The sequence below is a fragment of the Lacerta agilis genome, chromosome Z (assembly GCF_009819535.1).
Source record: "Lacerta agilis isolate rLacAgi1 chromosome Z, rLacAgi1.pri, whole genome shotgun sequence".
Lineage (NCBI taxonomy): Eukaryota > Metazoa > Chordata > Lepidosauria > Squamata > Lacertidae > Lacerta > Lacerta agilis.
In genome coordinates, this window is record NC_046331.1 from 1,139,441 (window position 1) to 1,162,264 (window position 22,824).

A 22,824-nucleotide genomic window follows, 5' to 3' on the forward strand; every position below is an offset into this window, starting at 1 on the left:
CGAGGGTATACCATCTCTATTGGCGCTTACTATTTATTATTTATTGATTGATTGATTGCATTTATACCCCACCTTTTCTTCCAAGGGTCTCAAGGTGTTGCCCATGGTTCTTCCCCCCATTCTTCATGTAATTTCAGTACGCCCGTTAACCGATGTGTGCAGCATCTGAGTTCAACAACCGATGTGCCTGCAACTGGTTGTGCCCTGACTGGGCTTGGGCGGCTGGAGCACCGACCTTCCAATCCCAGTGCACGGACTCACAACAGCCCATTGTGAGCACCAGACTCTAGCAGCATAAAGCTATGCTGGTTGAAGCATATCTTATTTATTTCTAACAGCTACAACAAACTAAATAAACTACAGGATTGCATGAATGTTACAGCTTCTCTCGCAGCCATCTAATCATTACAAAGTTAAGACTCTCTCTCCAGACACGCAGTCAATCAGAGAGGGATGGAAGATAAAAGAAACCAGTTCCCCGCCCCCTCCCTCTCACAACATGACCAGCAGATTCTCACAATGGGAGGGGTGATAAATATCAACATGTACAGTAACCCCCACCACAGGCCTGCCAGGTAGGTTAGGCTGAGAGAGGCAGCGACCGACTCCAAGGTCACACCCAGTGTCCTTCATGGCCAAGTGGGGATTTGAACCCTGGTCTGACCCAGGTCCGACTCTGGCACTCTAACCACTGCACCACACTGGCTCACCAAAACCAAAGTCACAAAGGGATGCCAGCCAGCCACTTTCATAGAGGAAGGTTTGCAGCTTAGTGGGCAAAGCACCTGTCCTTCATGCAGAAGACCTCGGGACTAATTCCTGGAACTCTTAGGGAGAGTTGGGAACTCTTGCGCCCGTCTCACTGTCATGGGGACTGTCCCTTTGTGAAGGGTGCTGGCCCCACAGACCTACAGTTCCCAGCACGCTTAACTGACTACTGTTCCCAAGGTTCTTTGGGGAAGGTTCTTTCCATGGCTGTGAAAGTGGCATGAGAGAGCTTTAAATATGTGGTTGGGGTGTGACCAAAGGCTCCTGCCTGAAGCCCGGATGAGCTAAGGTAGACCATACTGGGCTAGTGGGACCAGGGATCTGACTTAGTATAGCTTTTTATGTTCCTAGTGGGAAGTTTTCCTTGGAAGGGTCATAGAATCATAGAATTGTAGAGTTGGAAGGGACCCCCAAGGGTCATCTAGTCCAACCCCTGGAAATGCAGGAAATCTTCTTTCCCATTGTGGGGCTTCAACTCATGACCCTGAGGTTAACAGGCTCATGCTCTACTGGCTGAGCCGTCCCAATGTAAGGCCCGGCTCAAAACGTTTTGCCATCTGAGGCAAAGGACAAGATGGGAGGAATTGCTTCCTCCCAGAAAACTCGGCTCTTATGGAAACCAGCAATATCACGAGTGCTCTTGTAAAAGGAGGGCAAGGGGGGGGGGGAGAGACAGCAAGCCCCTTCCTCCATGGAAGCTGCCACAGCCAAGATGATACTGAGCAAAAGGGGCCAACAGCCCAATTCCTCCTGACCTACAGAGGCAGGCAGAATGATATGGAAATGGTTAAGTCCGACAGTTTTAGAAGATTTGTGAATATCCAGTCCCGAGTTAGAACTAGGAACACACAATTGAGCACCTGCCTGGCAAAAGGTGGCACTGCCTCTGCCACCGCCAGAGGAACTGGGTGTTTCTGTGACAGACATTCCCTCGGAAATACAGTGGCAATTGAAATTATTCAACTCCCATTGCAAATCAGGTGAAATTCAGTCAAAAATGCCACTTCACCTGGCTTCTCCAGCCTCACTATAAGATGCATTTTCAGCTGAATTTGGGGGAACCACTTGAAGCATCCGTTGTATGGAGCTACCTGCATGGCTTCGGTGGGATTTGCTCCTTGCAAACAGTGGAAAGTCTGTAAAATTGATCAGAAACCTGTTTTGGAGTTGAAGAATTTCAGCCGCAACTGTAGCTGGGATTTTAATCTGCTTCCAGAGCCAGAGATGGAAGGAGCAGTCTTCTTCCTCCCTGGAGCTCACACACACTTACATGCCCTCTGCATGCCTGAAGCCTATCCTGTGCCGGATTTAAAGGTAAAGGGACCCCTGACCGTTAGGACCAGCTGTGGACGACTCTGGGGTTGCGGTGCTCATCTCGCGTTACTGGCTGTGGGAGCCGGTGTACAGCTTCCGGGTCATGTGGCCAGCAGGACTAAGCCACTTCTGCCGAACCAGAGCAGTGAGCGGAAATGCCGTTTTCCTTCCCACCGGAGCGGTGCCTATTTCTCTACTTGCACTTTTGACGTGCTTTCGAACTGCTAGGTGGGCAGGAGCTGGGACCAAGCAGCGGGAGCTCACCCCATCGCGGGGATTCGAACCGCCGACCTTCTGATCAGCAAGCCCTAGGCTCTGAAGCCTACCCTGTGCCGGATTTACATATAAGCTAAACAAGCTGTAGCTTAGGGCCCCACTCTCTTAGCCCCCCCCCCAAAAAACCTGGATGTACATTTCCAAAATATGAGATAAAAAACAAATAAAATAAAACCTACACACAGTTAGAGCTTAATAATTATTTCACTATTAATATACTTATTCTTAATTGTATTTCAGTTCAACCATTACTTTGATAAAATACATATTTGTTATGTGCAAATGGCTTTAGGTACCTATTAGGTCCATAAATTACCACATATTCAACGCAAAAAACAGCGACAATTTGTTGTTGACAAAGGACAGCTGGACATATAAAGGGCCCCATTACCTTCAGCAGCTGAGGGCCTCATCAGACCTAAATCTGGCCCTGAGGCTACCAATGAGTCCCACCTGTGCTGCGACCAGTCAAATCAGTCTCTGGCAAACTGCAGGCAACCCCCCCTGACCCGCAGCCAGGCTTTCCAATGGAAGTCCTTCACATGAACCCCGAGGAAGCATTCCCGAGATGCTCTGGTGAACGCTGCAGAGGAGCCATCCTTCTCAACAGCTCTGAGTTGGATGCATGCACGGAGCCTCAGCTGCTCCTGCCGTAGGACGGTTGCTACTAATTCATGCCACACTTTTAAAAGCGCAGCGTAAACATAGCTTGATCTTTATATGCTTGTCATAAAGAACACCAAAAGAGCCATTTGTGGCATCAGACCAAAAGCCCATCTGGTCCGCCATCAAGTTTCCAACAGTGGCCAAACAGATGTGCATTCAGGGAGCCCAGAAGTGCGGCACAAAGGCTACAACCCTCCCTACTGTTTCCCTCCTACCAGCTGGCTTTCAGTGCTGTACCTGGAGCACATTTACCTGCAGTGGCTAGCAGCCATTGATAGACCTCCTCCATGAACTTCTCTGGCCCACTTACAAAGCCATCTAAGGCAATGGCCACAATCTAATATTGTGTCAGTAAATCCCACAGGTTAATTATCCACTGTGTGGATTTATTTAGGTTGTTTTGATTATTATTATTTTTTGCCAACCCATTTCAGTAGACACCCCTGAGTTTAGGGTGGTATCTGACGTCTCCACATAGGGCTTGAGAGTTCTCTGTCTGAATAACCACTGCCAACCTGTAGTCAATACTGAACTAGATTGTTTGACACAGTATAAGAGAGCTTCCTGTGTTCTATGAAAGGTCAAGGGGAATGAATATCTTTCTTTCTTTCTACACTATTAATAATTTTATTCACCTCTCTCATGCACTTCCTTTCAATTCCCCGCTAAATTAAAATACCCCAGTCCTGGTAGCCTTTCCTCATAGGAGAGTTGCTCCAGCCCCTTGGTCATTTTAGTTGCCCTCTGATAGCTTTACAAAACCGTTTTGACACAGGCAGCAAAAACATGGCATTCCAAAATAAGCCACAGCACAATATTTCAGCATTTGAAATTTTATTTTCAACCCCTTTCTGACTGGCTCCTCAGAGGGGAGTCACCTTTTCACTGTTGCTTGCCACTCACCAAGTCACCATTTTCACCAAGCTACCACAGAATCATAGAATTGCAGATTTTGAAGGGACTCTTAAAGGTCATCATTCTAGACCAACCCCCTGCAACGCAGGAATCACAGTTCAAGAATCCCTGGCAGATGTCCATCCAACCTCTGCTTAAAAATCTCCAGTGAAGGAGACCCCACCACTGATGTTCCCAGTCACCATCAGCTCAGACTCTGTTGGTGCATGATATGTGAAGTTAGGGTTTGTGCATCAGCTGCTGTTTGCTTACACTGAGCTCTCTTTTCCCTTTCTTTGCCCACCACTCAGTTTGGAGATATTCTTATGGAGCTCCCTGCAGATCTTTGGGGAACTCCACTGCTTGCCATCCTCCACTGCATCCTCCTCTCCTCTCTCCTCTCCTCTTTAATTAGTCACCCAACCAGAAGAGGACCTGTCCTCTTACCCACTCTAGAACTCATGGACATCTAATGAAGGTGGGGATTTTGAAGATTCAGGAAGGATAAAATAGTGTCCTCCTTCATGCACACAAACTATGGAACCCCCTCCCCCAGGAGGCCGTGATGGCCACCGACCTTGATGGTTTTAAAAGAGGATTGGACAAGTCAATGGAGGAGGAGAGGGCTATCAAAGGCTACCAGCCATGACTATGTCCTGCCTCCACAGTTGGAGGCAGCAATGCTTCTCAATACCAGAAGCTAGAAACCACAGGAGGGGAAGACTGTGGCTCTTGTGCTCAGGTCCTGCTTTCTGGTTTTGCACTGGGGCATCTGCTTGGCCACTGTGAGAACAGGGTGCTGGACTAGATGGGGCCCCTGTGCCCTGATGATCCAGCAGGCTCTCCTTATATTCTTTTTGCCCAACATGGGGCTGGAACCCACAACCCTGAGATTGAGTTTCATGCTCTACCAACTGAGCTGTCAAAGAGTTTCTGGCTCCCAATTGTTTAATGTGTAGCAACAACTAAGTGCGCTCTATCCTCCTCAAGGAGCAAATTGTCATAACCAGGGTTGGATTTTTTGTGTGTGAATGGATTGTGCACTCAATTTAGTTCCAGTACTGAAAACAAATTGCTAGGCTTAAAGTATGCTCCGAGGCATCCCGTTCTTTCATTCTAACTAATATGTCTTTTCCACTAGATCTTGAGTTTCTAGTAAAGAAAAATGCAAAGTAAGTCTGACAAGCCCAAAGCCTGCAAGCCCCTCTTCTACAGTGAAGATAAATGTAAATTCACTCATCTCCTCTGTGAATTCCTTATTCTCTTCCAGTAAGCCTTTCACATCTTCGTAAACAGTCTTCCCAGCTACTCTCCTGCCTCTGATTTGCAGACTTTTTTTTTTTTTTACTGTTTTCAGCAATATACTCTTTAGATCTGGATTCTGTGCTTGGACACTAGATTTGTAGGTATTTGAAGTACACACAGCTGATACCTGTGTATGTCCAGAGCCTTGTGCTCAATGCAATGGGTTTTCTAGCTTTCCCCCTTCTCAGAAGTTGCCTTACTATCTCAACATTCATTTGTATCACCAAAGTATGTGCTTCTCCCAACTTGGACAAGACTTACACTTCCTAAAGCAAGCTCATTTGCCTTTTATAGTTTTCTTGACACTGCTTTTTAACCACACTGGCATTCTTTTGGATTGGTTCCATCTTTCTTAATCCACGGTGCACATTTCATCCAAGCTTCTATCACGGTGGTTTTAAATAACCACCAACTGACCTCCTTGCCTCTTCCTTTTAACATTCACGATCTAGTCAGAGAGAGCAATGTTTTTCAACAAAGCATCTCACACCAGTCTTGGGAATGCCTTGTGATTGACAACAATATCCATGGATGATTGTCTCGCAACAAAGAGAGAACATGAGAGATGGGATGCTTATGGATTGTGCAGAACTGCCTGTGAATCTGTGGCTGCACAGAACCTGTTTATGCAGTCATTTCCAATTTGTGTGTGTGTGTGAACTTCATTAAGTAATCAAAATATTTTACAACAAAACACAGAGGCAGGTGGAGATTTGCTATTACAGGTCCACAGTATGTGTTTGGATATGACAGTGGAACATGAAGAGGTTCAGTCTAAAGTAAGACAATAAAATAAGACTATTGTTCTTGCGGGGGAGGGCTAGTAATAATGGATATCGGTATGTAATCAGTACCAAATAAAGCCAAATTTGGTGGGAACCTGCCAGTCATGAATTTGTTTCTTAATACAGGTAGATAGCTGTGTTGGTCTGCCATAGTTGAAATAAATAAATAAATAAATAAATAAATAAATAAATAAATAAAATTCCTTCCAATAGCACCTTAGAGACCAACTAAGTTTGTTCTTGGTATGAGCTTTCGTGTGCATGCGCACTTCTTCAGATACACTGAAACAGAAGTCACCAGACCTTTATATATAGTGAGAGGGTGGGGAGGGGTATTACTCAGAAGGGTGGTGGGAATGGGAGATTGGCTGATGGGTGTGGAAAACCTGTTGACAACTGTTAACGACTGCAATTGGTCTTACAGGAAAAAGCAAGGGGTGAGATGGCTAAAGATAGCTATATCATGTATAATGAGATAAAAATCTACTGGAAGGATTTTTATTTTTTTATTTTGTTTGTTTGTTAATGTACATCAAAAACATCCACCACATGGCAGCACAGTCAATTGGCTTGGCGGTGTCTGGTGAAATACGCATTGAATGAGCCAACTTTTCTGAAATTGAAATAGGTAGGGTTTTCTGAAACCAAATACGAAGGGGAAAGTGTGACGTACCAGTATTTCTCCATCGCTGGGTAACAGTAAATATATCCACAACCAACAAGCTTATAATAAGAGTTTTACGAAAGCAGTTCTGCACCATCAACTTTGAATACTGATAATACGAACACAGAGCCTGTGTTCTGTTTGTTCTTAAGTCACTGTTATAGGAGGTTCTGTGGTGGATACAAGATTCCCTTGCTTATATGTGGGACCAGTAGTTTTGGGAATATGCACACCATGGGCTTCTCAGGACCCCCACATTTCCCTTCTTCAAGACAGTGGATTTTCAGGCCTTTGAACAAAGGGGGAAAGAGAACAGCAGTCAAACGAGGGTCCCACGTGGTCCTATTCAGCCCGGGTGCTCCCCCTCCTCCTCCTCCTCCTCCTCCTCCTCCTCCTCCAAATTAATGTGTGTGTGATTCCCAAGAGATAAAACTTTGCCCAAGTGCTAAGAAGTTGTCTGATTTTTCTTTTCTGAGCAAACGTGAGACTGGGGGCGGGGGGGGGGGAGGAGAGGCGTATGGAACAGGCCATCTTGGGCTGCAGATGGAAACGATTTCAGAGAAGGGGAGAGATCTCAAAACGAAAATAATCCATGTTTCTGTTTACAAGGTTTAAGCGAGGAGATGAAAACAAAATCAAACCAAGATGCAGAAGTGAGCTGGGGAAGGGGGTGGGCGCCCAAGTCGCTCATTTGTGGCGTGTCCTGGGCTAGTGTGGTCCAGCGGCTTGTTAGCGGCTTAGACTTGGACCTGGGTTCAGGAGCTTTCTGGGCTAGGGAAGCTGGCTGGGTGGCCTTGCTCAAGCAAATGGGTCTCCCTTGACCTTCAACCTCTTGTTTGCAGAAGGGGGATCTGAGTGACTTACCTTACAGGTCAAGAAACAAAGAGAAGGGCTGTGCTCACACTCCCGTTTACTGGGCACTTATCTGGGTTTTTAATTTGCCTTCACACGACATTGTAATAAATGCATCTGTATCCTGTACTTTATGGGACGCGGGTGGCGCTGCAGTTCCAATCCCCGCAATGACGGGGTGACCTCCCGTTGCTCCTGCCCACCTAGCAGTTCGAAAGCACGTCAAAGTGCAAGTAGATCAATAGGCACCGCTCCGGTGGGAAGGTCAACGGCGTTTCCATGTGCTGCTCTGGTTCGCCAGAAGCGGCTTAGTTATGCTGGCCACATGACCCGGAAGCTGGATGCCGGCAACCTCGGCCAGTAAAGCGAGATGAGCGCTGTAACCCCAGAGTCGGACATGACTGGACCTAACGGTCAGGGGTCCCTTTACCTTATCCTGTACTTTGTTATGAGATGCTGCTATTTGATGCGGTTGCGCCTCGAATATTTGAAGGGCTGCCACATGGAAGATGGCACAAGCTTGTTTTCTGCTGCTCTGGAGGGTATGACGCGAACCAATGGATTGAAACAGCAAGAAAGGAGATTCTGATTAACAGTAGGCAGATTAGAGCTGTTCAAGAGTGGAACAGGCTCCCTTGGAAGTTGGGGGACTCTCCTTCACTGGAGGTTTCTAAGCAAAGGTTGGATGGCCGTCTGTCGTGGATTCTTTAGTGTGATTCCTGCATGCAGAGGATTGAGCTAGAAGACCAGGGGTAGGCAAACTAAGGCCCGGGGGCTGGATCTGGCCCAATCGCCTTCTAAATCCGGCCCACGGACAGTCTAGGAATTAGCATGTTTTTACATGAGTAGAATGTGTCCTCTTATTTAAAATGCATCTGTGGGTTCTTTGTTTTTTTTTTAAAGATATTTTTTAAAAGTTTTCTTGGCTTACAAAGGTATGCGCAATGTCTCTTTTTTCAAGTTACATTTTCCATAGGTCAGTCTCATTTGTTGAGACATTGGGGTTACATTAGGAAGAAAGGGGGGGGAGAGGTGGAGGGGCCCTGGTGGGTGGGGGTGGGGTCGGGAGGCGATATTTCCATTTTGCTTAATGTATGTGTGGGTTTTTGTGTCAGCGTCGTTTGTGCAGGTTCTCTTTGCTATTTGCTTGTGTTCCTTTGGGGGCGAGAGAGGTTGGGGTTGGCCCAGGGTGCGGTTGTTCGTTTGTGGTTGGCTGTGCTGAACTTTGTTTTCGTGTGCGAGTGTGGTGGGTGGGTGGGTGTTTTTGAATCAGGTGAGCCATATTGATTCACATGCTGTTGGTGGATTCTTGTCGTTGTCTTGCTGGGCTGTGCATGTGATGAAGGGGAGCCATACCGGGGTGAAGGCTGCTTCTTCTGTTTGTCCCCATGTCAGTTTCAGCTTATTGGTTAATTTTTCTAGTAAGGCTGTTTCCCATACTATTTGATACCATTGGTCTGTGCTTACTCCTGACAGGTCTCTCCAGTGTCTGGCTATGATGTTTTGTTTTTTAATCTCTGGGTTATTTGTGGGGCCTGCCTGGTGTTTTTACATGAGTGGAATGTGTGCTTTTATTTAAAATGCATCTCTGGGTTCTTTGTGGGGCATAGGAATTAGTTCTTCTCCCCCCCCAAAAAAAATATAGTCCGGCCCCCCCACAAGGTCTGAGGGACAGTGGACCGGCCCCCTGCTGAAAAAGTATGCTGACCCCTGAGCTAGATGGCCCTAGAGGACCCCTTCTAACTATATAGTTCTATGATTATGTAAATCAGCTTCACACCAATTGGGAGTCCTGAAGGTGTTTCTAATCTATCTCTAGCCAAGGCGTGAACACCTTGGCACCCCCACCCATCAACACTCCCCCCCCCCCTGGAATGTACACAAACAGTAATGAAACTGACACCAAGGAAGCCATGCTGGTGTGAACAGCTGAGGGGAGAAAGAGCGGGGACACTTTTGTAGTTCTTACTCCTGCTCAAGGACTAATGGGTAATTTCATCTGGGAGCTAGAAAGGAACTCCCTTTGCTACAAAAGGGGATTCAAGAAATCACAGAGGCCAAATCTGTCAGTGGCTATTATTAGGTATGCTGGCTAAATTGAGCCTCCATTTCCTGACGCAGTCTGCCTCTGAATACTAGTGGCTGGGAAGCAACAGTGGAGGGTGGGGGTGCTAATCCATTTGTGTCTGGCTTGTGTCTCTCCACTAATTTGTCAAATCCTCTTTTCAGTGTGTTAAGAGCGGTGGCCTGGTAATCTGGTGAAGCGGGTTCGCTTCCCCTCTCCTCCACCTGCAGCTGCTGGGTGACCTTGGGTTGCTAGTCCCATTTCTCTGAAGTCTCTCAGCCTCACTCACCTCACAGAGTGTTTGTTGTGGGGGAGGAAGGGAAAGGAGAATGTTAGCCGCTTGGAGACTCCTTCGGGTAGTGAAAAGCGGGATATCAAATCCAAACTCTTCTTCTTCTTCTTCTTCTTCTTCTTCTTCTTCTTCTTCTTCTTCTTCTTCTTCTTCTTCTTCTTCTTCTTCTTCTTCTTCTTCTTCTTCTTCTTCTTCTTCTTCTTCTTCTTGCAATCCAAGTTGTGTGGCCATCGGCGAGTTCCATAGTGTAACTGTGTGCTATGCGAAAAAGCGCTTTCTCTCCTAAAACGCCCAGCATTTCATTCTACTGGCCAGGCCATCCAACTTGTTTCTAGTAATCTAAAATGCATCTCTCAGTCCACTTTCCCCACTTGGTACACAAGCCTCAAATGTTGCTACCTTTCCTCTTTGTGATAATTTTTGTTGCCCCCTTTTTTTGTCCAACTCTACAATAGTCTTTTTTTGAGTTCTGGCAACCAGAAGTTAAGTATTCCAAGTTTTGTAGCGCCACAGATTTGTATAAAGTGCTGCCTGCATCACACTCTCCCCCCCCCCCCCGCTCCTCTGCTGGCTGAACTTGTGTGGGGCTTTAGCCTGGCTCAGCTGAAGTCCCAACTGATGCAGTCACTACTTCGGCATTCGTCTGCAGACATCTGAAGCAGAGCCGCCCCAGTTTCAAGGTGTCACTTGTGCCTCCCGCTGCCTGCATCTCGGCCCTGCCCAGCCCTTCCTGTGGCTCAGGATGCTGGTTCCCAGAAGAGGGAGATGTCAGCTTTGAGGGCAGATGGTGGGCAGAGGCCAGGTGGCAGCTGTGGGTGGGGTGTCCCTTCCTGCTTGCTCCAGGGAGGGGACACGAAAAGCATAAGCGGCAATTCCATTTGGCATGTACGCTTCCTCTGGGAATCACAAAGCGATTTCGCCTGTGTTGCAAGGCTTTTCTGGAGAAGGGAAAATAAACACATGTTGCCGAAGCTGAGCCCCATTAATCATCCTGCAACGACGAGTCAAACTGTTAAAAAGGAAGAAAATTCCTTCAACTGGGGCCAAGATAATCACATCCCAAATCTTGCCTCCAAACTGAATATCTCGGAGGGTGAGGGAATGCCTGGCCAAAGCTGCTGAAGGGTTCCCACAGTTGCTAGAGACTCCGTCTGCGGTAAGACTCGAGTCGCTGTCACCACTCAGAAGATATGCTGCTAAACATAGGAGTCAACCATTGTGACCCTGGAGTCGGTGGCTGCAAGAGCCACAGAACAAATGTGCTCACCGGGGCAAGGAGGTTTGAGCACGTGACACCGACCCTGTCCTGACTGCACTGGCTGCCAGTCAGTTTCTGGGCCCGATCCAAAGTGCTGGTTTTGACCTACAAAGCCTTAAACAGCTCAGGACCACAACACCTCAAGAACCGCTTCTCCACATATGAACTGACCCAGACCCTACGATCATCTTCTGAGACCCTTCTTTGTGTGCCTCCTCCATGAGAGGTCCAGAGGGTGTCAACATGAGAATGGGGCCTTTTCTGCAGTGGCTCCACGTTTGTGCGATGCTCTCCCCAGGAAGGTTTTCCTGGCTCCTTTGTTACATATCTTTAGTTCCCAGACCTTTGGCTAATTAAACAATCTATAGCCTTTTAAGCAGTGTGCATGTAGGAGGCGGGGGGGGGTATAGTTTTTGTGTTTTTATATTGCAAACCACCCTGTGATCATCGGATAAAGGGTGGTATAAAAATGTTGTTGTTGTTTGTTGTTGTTGTTGTTACAACCCCCAATGCGTTTTATGCCTGTGGGTTCTCAAGCAGTGGCTTTCTCTCTGTGTGTGGGTGCCCTTGGCATAGAATATTCTTGCGTATCCTGTGCGTGGATGGGGCAGTTGTGGAATGCTGTTCAACAGTGCAGCTTCTGTGAGGAAAGTGAAAGGTCAATCTGACAGGTGAAGGTGGGTGAACCATACAGAGCCTGCAAGGGATTGTGAGCTGTTGGATGTAAAAGAGGAGCTTAGTGACTAGGATCCTGGAGAAAGCATAAAGTCGAGGAGATCTTGTGCTTGATAGCAGCTGATGTGGGAGTGCTGTTTTCTCGGCAACCCGCCATCTTGTCTTGAACATTGAGAAACGGGCCAACAGTGAGCTGGACCTGGCTTTCATTAACAAACTGATGCTGGGTAGAAAAGAATCACCCATGCAGACCGGAGCAGCAAGGATATCCTTTCTCCACTTCTGTTTCTCTCATTAAAGCTGTTGTGGCTGCTGATGGGGAAATATGAGGAGGAAATGCCCAAATGAATGGCTGGTGGGGTGCTGGTGGTGGAGGGGAGGGAACTGGATGGTCTGATATCCTAGGTCTTTTCGGTGGTGGTAGGATCTGGTGATGACTGGCAAATTTGGGTGAGAATAAGTGGTAAGTAGATAACCCATATATTCTCTCTCTCTCTCTCTCTCTGTATTATTATTATTATTTTATTATTAATTGTACGAGAATGTTTACATTCATTGTATAATCTCCGTCAAGTATTGAATTTCCCATACAGTTTTTTCCTTTTCCCCTTCCCACCCCCCTCCCCACCCATAGTCCATTGCAAGGGTTCAAACAGTAGACCTCAGCCACGGGCACAGAGTCATTAATTTCCACCGAATGTCTTTTCCCCCCGGTTGTTATTATCCATTGAAAATATGGTCTTGATCATCGTAGCCTTGACCTTCCATGATGTTTGATATTCCACATATTCTCACACAAATTTGCCAGTCATCACCTGCTCCAGATCCATCTACATACAGGTGAAACTCGAATATCATGGAAAAGTCCATTTATGTAAGCAATTGTTTTCATTAGCTACTGGAGTTTGATATATGAGATAGACTCAAGACACACAAAGCGAGATATGTCAAGCCTTGGCTTGTTATAATTGTGATGATTATGGTGCACAGCTGATGAAAACCCCAAAGTTGAAATTGTGGAGTTCGCATCAGCTGGACGCCGTAATCATCACAATTATAACAAACAAAGGCTTGGCGTATCTCGCTTTGTGTGTCATGAGTCTATCTCATATATCAGTTTCACCTTTTAAGTTGAATTACTGAAAGAAACGAACCACGATATTCTAATTTTTCGAGTTTCACCTGTATACCCATTTAGGGTTGTGGTTAAGAGTGTTGCACTAAGACCTGAGAAACCAGGGTTCAAATCCCCACTTAGCCATGGAGCTCACTGCGTGACCCTGGGGACCAGCCCAACCTACCTCACAGGGTTGTTGTGGGGATTAAATGAGAAGGTAGGGGCCATGCACACCACCTTAAGCTCCTTTGAGGAAAAAAGGTAGAATATAAATGCAATAAAATATAAGAAGAAGAAGAAGAAGAAGAAGAAGAAGAAAACCCACAACGGATCACTAGTACTTTGAAATGTGCCCAGAATAGTTAGCTGTGTAGCAGTCGGTAAAGGTGCACAAGTTTCCCAATCAAGGGCCTAGTCCTCATGAACAAGCTCAGGCTGAGAGAAGTGCTCAAAGCACACACATATAGCTTTGTCCAGGTACCTTAAAGCTTTTCAGACCCAGGACCCACTTTTAACCCAAACATGCATTTTGGGGTCCATTTCTTAGCATTCCACCGTATAATTGCACAGTGGTAGTGCCCCTGTTGCCACCTGCTTTGTATCAGGCCTCAGCCCACTAGTGAAGTGGTTCCCAAAGTGGGTGGTGGGATTACCTGTGTGTGTGCGCGCGCGTGCGCATGCTAAGAGGCAAGGGGGTGGCAGGGGGCACTGGATGTGTAAATGACTATCAGACTTTGAAAAGCTGACGTCATCGGATCAAGTTCATCCATTTTGCCGTATGATTTTGAATAAATGTGCAATTAATCACTACACTTTTGACTTTTATTGTGTTATTAACCTCCTTACTTGGATTGTGCAAACGGCTGTTCTGAAAAAATGTTTCTTTCTAGGGTGCAGAAGGGGGGGCACTGGGGATGAGCTTGTGAACCAGGGGGGCAGCAGCCTGAGAAAAGTTTGGGAACTCCTGTACTAGTGGGTCCTGACCCACCAGCTGAAGACCAGCGTTCAGCCAATATGCGCCAGATTCACCCTTTGTTCTCTTGCAGGTAACGGCATCACACTGGAAGGGGCAGTCCCATCTGAGCAAGACAGCCAGCCAAAGCCAGCCAAGAGAGCGCGGACATCCTTCACGGCAGAGCAGCTACAGGTAGAGAGCCGGGTGGGCTCTCTCGAGAGTGGTAGTGGGATGCAGGAAGAGGAGGATGCTGGCGACATGCCTGGGTTACCCTTGAGTATTGTCCTCCTCTTAGGTCATGCAAGCACAATTCGCTCAGGACAACAACCCAGACGCACAGACCCTTCAAAAGCTGGCAGACATGACAGGGCTGAGCAGGAGAGTGATACAGGTGAGGCTCTGAGCGCAGCACTGGTGGCCAAAAGGACTTGCCCTGTGGGCCACCAAAACCACCCGTCTGCATCAGACCAAAAGATCCATCTAGCCGAGCTCCTTGGTCTCTTATGCCAACCCGCAGGATGCCTACGGAAGCTTTGCAACCAGGTGCTATGGGCATCTCAGACCCCGTTTTCTTTGTTTGGTTCCCTGAATTGTGTGGGTGGGTTGGGTGGGGTGGGGTTTGCGAACATTCCACGGAGGTGACAGTCTCAGAGTATTACCCAGAAACCGAGATGCTGTAAGGGAACCAAAAGGAGCAGTGTGGGGTGGAGGATATGGCCCATGCAGAGCATGCAAAGGGCTGTGGAAGGAAAAGGTACAGGGAAGCTAGCAGTTCCATAGGATCATAGAGTTGGAAGGAACCCAAAGGCTCATCTAGTCCAACCCCCTGCAATGCAGGTTTGAGGAAGAGCTAGTGCAAATGTTAAGGAAAAGCATGGAGTCCTTTCTTAATCATAAACTCTCAGGACTGGGAAATATTTTAATGTTTCCCTGTGGCAAGAACTGTTTGTGCAGAGGATTCTAGCATGGCAGGGGGGACCTTTCCCCCTAAAGAGCTAACTTTCCAAATGCAGGGTGCGTGCATGTATTTTAAACAACAAGGGCGCATTCAAACACACAGCCCTCTCCAGCAGTATGAATTATGCCATTCCAGGTAAGCTGTACTGCAAGCTTTCCCAAAATTCTTAATTGGCTTGAAGGGGGAGGGAGGGGAGATTGTAAAGTGTCCACGGGACGCTCTACTCAACAAACAAGGACGAAGGGCGGTGGAGGAGGAATGAGATGCTAAAATGTCTGATTTATTACTCACAAAATAATGTTTAATTGACCTGAGGTGGGTTTGCAGTAAGAGACTCTGGCAATGGCTGTGGTGACAGTGGATGACGAGCCCAGCTCATCCATTCCGAAGCAGCTACACCTGAGAAAGACTGCCTGGGTTATTCCCTCCGGTAGCCTTGCTGTCATATGACACTCCAGGGGGCTGGGCTAGATGACTCTTTGGGCCCCTTCCAGCTCTACAGTTCTATGATTCCATCTTGCAGACATCCTTTTTGCTATCAACCTGACTGCTCCCCAAGACCCCTCTTTTGCCCATCAATGGTATATATTTTTGTGCAGACATCATGTTGCTTCTGTTTTCCTCGGATGTATTCTCAGCCAGGGTGAAACAGAAGCACCAGGAGTGGTATTCAGCTAAGTCTTACTCAGAGCAGACCTAGTGAACTTAATGGGCCATGTTCATTGAATTCAATAGATCTGCTCTTGAGTAAAACTTAGCAAGATTATTTTTTTTTTTAAAGCAACACAGCTGTGGCTCCCTCTCAAAACGCCTCTTGCATTCCAGGTTTGGTTTCAGAACTGCAGAGCGCGCCATAAAAAGCACACGCCCCAACACACGGTGCCCCCATCTGGAGGCTCCCAGTCCCGCATCCCTTCGGTGTTGCCTGACGACATCCACTATTCCCCCTTCAGCAGTCCTGAGCGGGCCAGGATGGTGACGCTCCACAGCTACATAGAAAGTAAGTGTTGACAGCCACGCTTAACAACAGCGTAGCGGCTGAGAAAGCTGACGTAGCATGCACCAGGTTCAAGTCTCATCCCTGCAAGAATAGCCAGACAAACTTCTCTCTCTCTCTCTCTCTTTCTCTCTTAGCCTCAGTCCTCCAGTTTGCACGATGGGGGTATCAGTACTGACCTATGCTGCAAGGTAGTGCAGGTGACACACCTTAAATATTAGGGCTGCAATCCTAAACACATGTGCTAGGGGTGGGCAACCTCCAGCCCCTGTTAGCCTTGGCATTATTTCATAGGGCGCTCAGATTCATTTCATATGGGTGGCAAGTACAGAAAAAAGGAGGGAGGGAGGGAGGGAGGGGAAGAAAGAGAAAGAGAGAGAGAGAGAGAGAGAGAAGAGCTGCCCCTTCTGCCTCTGACCCCAGCCACCAGTGACCCTAGGTCAGGCATAGGCAATCTCCGGCCCTCCAGATGTTTGGGACTACAATTCCCATCATCCTTCGCTAACAGGACCGGTGGTCAGGGATGATGGGAATTGTAGTCCCAAACATCTGGAGGGCCGGAGATTGCCTATGCCTGCCCTAGGTCCTCACCAGTGCCAGCCTATGGTCCACAGCCCCCAACAGGTTTATTTATTTTAGCCCATATATCTATACTACTTAATACATAAAATACCTCTAAGCTGCTGGAAGATTCAGGATGGACAAAAGAAAGGACTCCTTTGCACAGCCGCGCGTAGTCCAACTGCGGAACTTCCTCCCACAGGAGGCAGTGATGGCCACTAACTTGGATTCAGGCAGGTTCATGGCGGAGGAGAGGACTGTCAAAGGGGCTTGACTCGGCCTCCACAGGAGGGGAGGAAGTGTTCTTGTGCTCGGGCCCTGCTTGCAGACTTCCCACAGGCATCTGGGTGGCCACTGTGAGAACAGGAGGCTGGACTAGAGGGGCCCCCTTTGGCCTGATCCATCGGGGCTCTTCTTAGGTTCTTACGTGGTGGTACCAGTACTGTAGCTCCTTCTTCCGACACACGTTGCACTTCAAGAACTCTGAGCCTCTTGGCTCTCACTCGTGGGTCACATCTCTTGGCAAAGAGGGTCTCCTCAAACTGCTGAGCTCACTCCAAAGAGAGTGTGGATCTTGAGAGAGAAAAAGATTACCCACCCCTAGACTAGGTAAGGAGCCCCACTGAATAAACTGGGATGAAGTTGTGAAGAAGTGTACAGAGGGTTATTGTGATCCAAGGTGTTGAGTGACCAAGAATCTCTCCATGAAACAAACAAACCGACCCTGTCAAAAGGATGGAAGTGCCTTTGCTGAGGATGAATCCCCCCCCCTCGCGTTTGCTTCTTGGGTTTCCATAAGGCTTGCATTGTTCCTCACAGGGATCTGAGATCCTGCTCCAATCTCTCACAACTAAGCCAAGGTGCAACCCCAAGGTGCTGTCTCCTGCCTTTCATGACCTCTCACATGTGGCAGCTGCAGCGGAGCCACCACTGTCTCTTTTGGGCACTGCACATGTGCACAATGGGGTGGGGAGATAGCAAGAGCTGGGACTGGAGTACCAGTTACCAGAACATGCTGCAGAATGAGGTACTGAGGTGGGTGGGTGGTGGGTGGGAAAGATCACTTGGAGAGTCCTTTAAAAGAGGCCCTGTGGATACAGAGTACACATGTTCCACGGGGCCTCTTTTAGAAGACTCACCCTGTACATTGAGATAAATATTTTGGGAGAATTGGGATACCAACCTTCCGAGAACAGAATACTTCACAGCGTCTTGCTTTCTCTCCTTAAAACCAATTATTTTTGCAACTGGTGTTTCTCGTGCCCTGTGGCTTCCTCTCCTTGCCCTCCACTTGTGAAGCCAAGGGGCATGGAATTCTCAAAAGCACACCAGCAATGCTTTTTGTTTGACCACAAAAGAATAAGGCTCGAAGCTGCCTTCTCATTCACAGGTCAGGTCCAGTGTGGACAGATGCATTGCCGCCTCCCTTATGCTGCCCCTCCTGTGCATCTCAAAGCTGACATGGAAGGACCCCTATCGAGTAGGGGGGAGAAGGTAAAGGTGGTCTCACTTCTGCAATAACCAGCGCTGCTTCCACAGCTCCCATCCCACTACCCCACCTCCACAGTTCCGCAACGCTATTCCCACAAAACCTGAATCCGATGCAAAAGAGCCACCCAACTCTAGCTAGAGCAGTGACGGCCAAACTCGGCCCTCCAGCTGTTTTGGGACTACAATTCCCATCATCCCTGACCACTGGTACGATTTCTTTGTGTGCATGGGGACGAATCCATAGCTTGGTGCTGTGGATGATGCTTTGTACGCAGAAGGTCACTGGTTCAATCTCTAAGATATTGGGTAGCAGGACTGGGAAAGACCTTATTAGCTGAAACCTTGGGACAGCGGTTGTCAATTGGGCTTGGTGGAACAATGGCCTGACTTGGTTTGTTCTGAGCTTGCCAAGGGGCGAAAAGCTCCAAGAGACAACACCAAATATTCTAAGACTTATGGAATATTTGCAACTCTTGCTTTATTTTCAGATTCACAAGCTGAGCAGAAGTGGAGGCAAACAGCTGGTGCCTCCTGCAATGTGGCAGATCTAGAGATGTAAATTTTCTGGAAATTTTGAAGCCCCAGTTTTTTTCGGAAAAATTGAAAAAAATGCTACATTAGCACTTATTTTTTCTTTTCCAGATTGAAAGTCATTCTGTTCCTTTAGAAACATAAAATATAACTATGGACAATTTTAATGGGCATAAAATTATCACAACTAGCATATTAAAAATATAGTGTATCCAAACAATGATTACAAACAGAATTGACTTTTAAAATAATATTTATTTGTATTTGTAACAAACGGAGCAACAATCTCCTGAACTGTTTACTAGTTTATGTGGAACAAAAAAAACTCCACAAAACAATTTTAAAAAATCCAGAAGTAACAATTACTCATATTTCCTTTCCACAGTATTAAAAAAAAACATTCTCATAAAAAGAACTGAAGAAGGAAGTGAATGAATGGGCATGAAATTTAATCAGAATCATTTTCTGAGCTGTAATTAAGTATATACTTTCAGGCCCTTTTTGTTGCTCTATATTTTCTTCCAGTGCTTTGAGAACCAATGCATACCCACACGCATGCAAAAACAAAACTGAAACCTTTTTCTTTTCTGGTGATAACAGCACCTCCTAAAGGAAGAAATGTATCTTGTTCTTGCATTGGAGGGTTCAGTTTGTAACCTAGGACTTACTTGTCCTCACAGAAATTAGAATAATCTGATACCATACATATTTTTTTAGAAATGATTTATAAAATATTTGAACCCCTTATCTTAAAATATTTTATTCATCATGTTAAAATAAAACATTCCATAATTATTATTTTTTTCAATTTTTCGGGGAAAAACAAAAAAGGCTTCAGGAAAAAAAACGGGGGGAAACGTTTCCCCCCCTGAATTTTCCCGGGGTTTTTTGGGCCTTCCCACCTCTAGGCAGATCAGCTTCCTTGCATAAAACCCCCAAGGGCAGAGACCTTGAACCCCACCCCACCCCCACCCCACCCCCAGCCTTCAACAAGCACTAAGCTTTGCTTCTTGTTGCCTCTACACATAGACACACGTGTGGCTCACGGCATATTTCTTTCCACATTTCATAGAATTGTAAGTTGGAAGGGACCCCCAAGGGTCATCTAATCCAACCCCTTCTATATATGAAAGCCTACCAGACTGCATCTTACTTCAACACTGGTGATGAGACAGCCCTGCCATACTAAGGGCAGCAAGGTACTGGGAAGGGGAGAGGGGAAAGGGCAGGCCTGCATGAGGCGCACGGCTCTGCCCTCCAACCCATCATTGTCTGAGGCCACTGCCTCCTCCTGCCTTGTGGCTGGGCTTCCCCCTGCAAGCTAGCGTGGCGTCACTTTTCCCACACACAGTCAATCTCACATATACTGTATTCCCAACCATCTCCCTGCTATCATCCTGGGCTACTATTCGAGAACTTGCCTAATAGAGGAGTGGTTGCACAGCACAGTATATTCACTTGGAGCCCCCAACCAGTTTGGCACTGCCTTTCTTTCTTTAAGAGGAAGAGATGAGGCAGGGGGAGGCATTGTTGACAAGAAGCCTAGAGGGCTTGGGGTGATGTTGGGGAGGTCCCTGTAAGTCTTGAGTGGCTCAGGGGCACAAAGTGATCCTCTCTTGGTTAAAGAGGCACTGTAGACTGGGATGTGGAGAGCCTTTCCCTTTTGTGATGTTGCACAGGCCCCTACGAATGAGCTCTGGATTCTCCAATTGTGTGTTGCTGAGTCCCTCTTTGTGGCTTTCCTGACAGGTCATCCTCTTCCAGTACTGACTGTTCCTGCTCTTCCTGACCTTCCAGGGATGCTTGCGGTGGTGGCACTGCCTCTGAATCATACGCACCAGCCAATCCACTGCAACTGCAGACCCTCATGCTGCGGTAACCCACCCGTGGTGGCACTCCTGATCCCCTTCCACGAATCCGGCACCTGAATCTCTACAACTCTGCAGCACATTCCAACTGAGCCCCTGACTTCTCTTGTGGAACTGTTTGGCTCTCCAAGACTCCAAGGCAGCGCACCCATCCTGGCAGAGGCAACCAAGGACTTCAGTTCAGCAGAGTTTTAACAGCATGCACTATGGACTTGTATCTTTCAAATGCTATACAACCACCTGGTCTTTGACCTTCCCTGTAGGGAACATGCCCACCTACTCCTTTGACAGGCAGGGGGTCTGCAGCTCTGAACACAAACATGGGCCATCTGTGCCAGGAGAGTTCCATCCAAGCGCCACACACACTTCCAACCCAGTCACCACCCAACATCAGGGTGCGTGTGCGTGCTTGTGGAATCAAAACCTTCCTAATTCCTAGGAGCCACAATCGTTGTCACGGTCTAGGTCCCAGCACAGAACTGAGAAAAATATTTGACTATTCCTTGGTGTCAGCACCAAACTTGTTAACAGCTGGCAATGACCAGGTGCCTGGGATTCTCAGTGTTGCAAAAACTATTGATTTGTTTACCACTTGGGGGGCCTTGGCCAAAGTGCACTACAGAAATAAACGGATAATTATGATGATGATGAAACCTGGAATTTCAACTTGACATCCCTTCCCCTGTACAAAGCACAGTACTGTCTACTCTGACTGGCAGCAGCTCTCCAAGGTATCAAGCTCTGCTTCACCATAAATAGATGGCTGCTGGATGATACTTTGGTGCCAGTGCAAACTAGCCCTCTGTCAAAAAAATCCATTGCCCTCCTGTAGATCCACCCCCCCCTTTATCATTCATCCAAAATGTATTCCCTGAGGACCTGCTTCTCCTGGGCAGCTGGCTCAAAAGGCAAAGGCACAGGTTTCCCTGTCACTGCAGTGTTGCCAAGCTGGGTTGGTCCACCCTTTCAGTGGTTTTGATCTCTGTGGTTGAGGCTTTTACCAATACTCATAGCAGTGGGAGTTTGGAGCAGGGGCCAGCTCAGACTAGCCTCTTACAAGGTAAAAACGGGGATGACTGGGGGTGGGGTAGGGACATGTCCTCCTTTTCCGGAATGGTTCCCGAGTTTCTGGTTGAGGGCTGCAGTACTATTTGGGCATGACTGGAGCAGCTGTCTCTATGGCTACCTTGCACCCAGAGGCCACAGACCTGCTGTTGGGGATGCAGGAACACACAAGATCTTTGTCCCCCTCTGCTGGGAGGGCGTATTTCCACTTGGGACTGCTCATGTGCCTTTGAAACCAAACATGAACACATTGCTCAATGTGGTAAAGGTAAAGGGACCCCTGACCGTTCAGTCCAGTCGCGGACAATTCTGGGGTTGTGGCGCTCATGTCGCTCTATAGGCTGAGGGAGCCAGCGTTTGTCCACAGACAGCTTCTGGGTCATGTGGCCAGCATGACTAAGCCGCTTCTGGCAAACCAGAGAAACGCTGTTTACCTTCCCGCCGGAGCGGTACCTATTTATCTACTTGCACTTTGACGTGCTTTTGAACTGCTATGTGGGCAGGAGCAGGGACCGAGCAACGGGAGCTCACCCCGTCATTGTGGGGATTCAAACCGCCAGCCTTCTGATCGGCAACCCCAAGGCTCTGTGGTTTAGACTACAGGGCCCCCCGTGCCCCCCTGCTCAATGTGGTAGCACTTGGTAACTGAGGGAAAAGAGACTGACTGTGCTAAGTCCTAAGCACCCTTCCTCAGAAGCTCAAGAGAGCTCTGCACTCTCAAGTAAGTGTGCAGAAAGTTGCAATCTTAAGAATGGGTGCAGACCATGCACACACAGCAGGCATTCCTAGGATTTCCCATAGCTATTCTTAAAGGTAAAAGCAGATGCAAAGATGCAGACTGGATCAGGGCCATGGTGCTGGGCGAGCTCTTTTTTTCTCATAAAAAAACAAGACTGCATTTTCTCAATTTAAATAAATAAATATAATGATAATAATAAATTTTTATTTATAATTTATACCCTGCCCTTCTCGGTTCAGAAACCCGGGCTCAGGGCAGCTAACAACAAATTTAAAACACTTAATTGTAAAAGCAACATAAAATATAGCATAAAAGCATGAATAACAATAAAATTCAAAGTTCAAAAATCAATTGGGGAAATCCATCCAATAAACATTAGTCACCAGGACTAGCTGGCTAAATTGCCCCTCCCCCAAAGCTGCTTTTGCTTATACAGTAGTGGAAAGCATGCAGGCACACTATGTATGAGCGGCTAAGAGGTGAGGACTTGCCCAGTGCAGCAGAGTGGACAGTTGCAGTCAATTGTTATATCTAAAGTGAGAATTGTAATCTCTCCCCCCCCCCCAACCCGCCAATCCTATTCCCCATCTCTGCAGGAAGCCTTAGGCTGTGTTCCTTGCAAATCTCAGGAAGCAGCCAGGACTAGCTTTTTAAACTTGAAAAATCTTTTTGGCTCTGCCGTGCAAAAACTGGAAACAATTCATAATTAGTTAAACGATGTCTATAGA

General features: G+C 47.3%; 1 protein-coding gene across 1 annotated transcript in view; it reads left to right on the forward strand.

Annotated features, from left to right (window-relative positions):
* The window catches only part of LHX6 (LIM homeobox 6), a 37,645-nt gene extending 16,522 nt beyond the window's left edge, over positions 1–21,123 (forward strand). Inside the window, 5 exon segments of the mRNA XM_033138058.1 lie at positions 13,978–14,078; positions 14,182–14,277; positions 15,670–15,844; positions 17,793–17,896; positions 20,174–21,123. Coding sequence (XP_032993949.1) covers positions 13,978–14,078; positions 14,182–14,277; positions 15,670–15,844; positions 17,793–17,896; positions 20,174–20,194 — 497 coding nt within the window. The 3' untranslated portion in view covers positions 20,195–21,123.
* Positions 21,124–22,824: the final 1,701 nt, after the last annotated feature.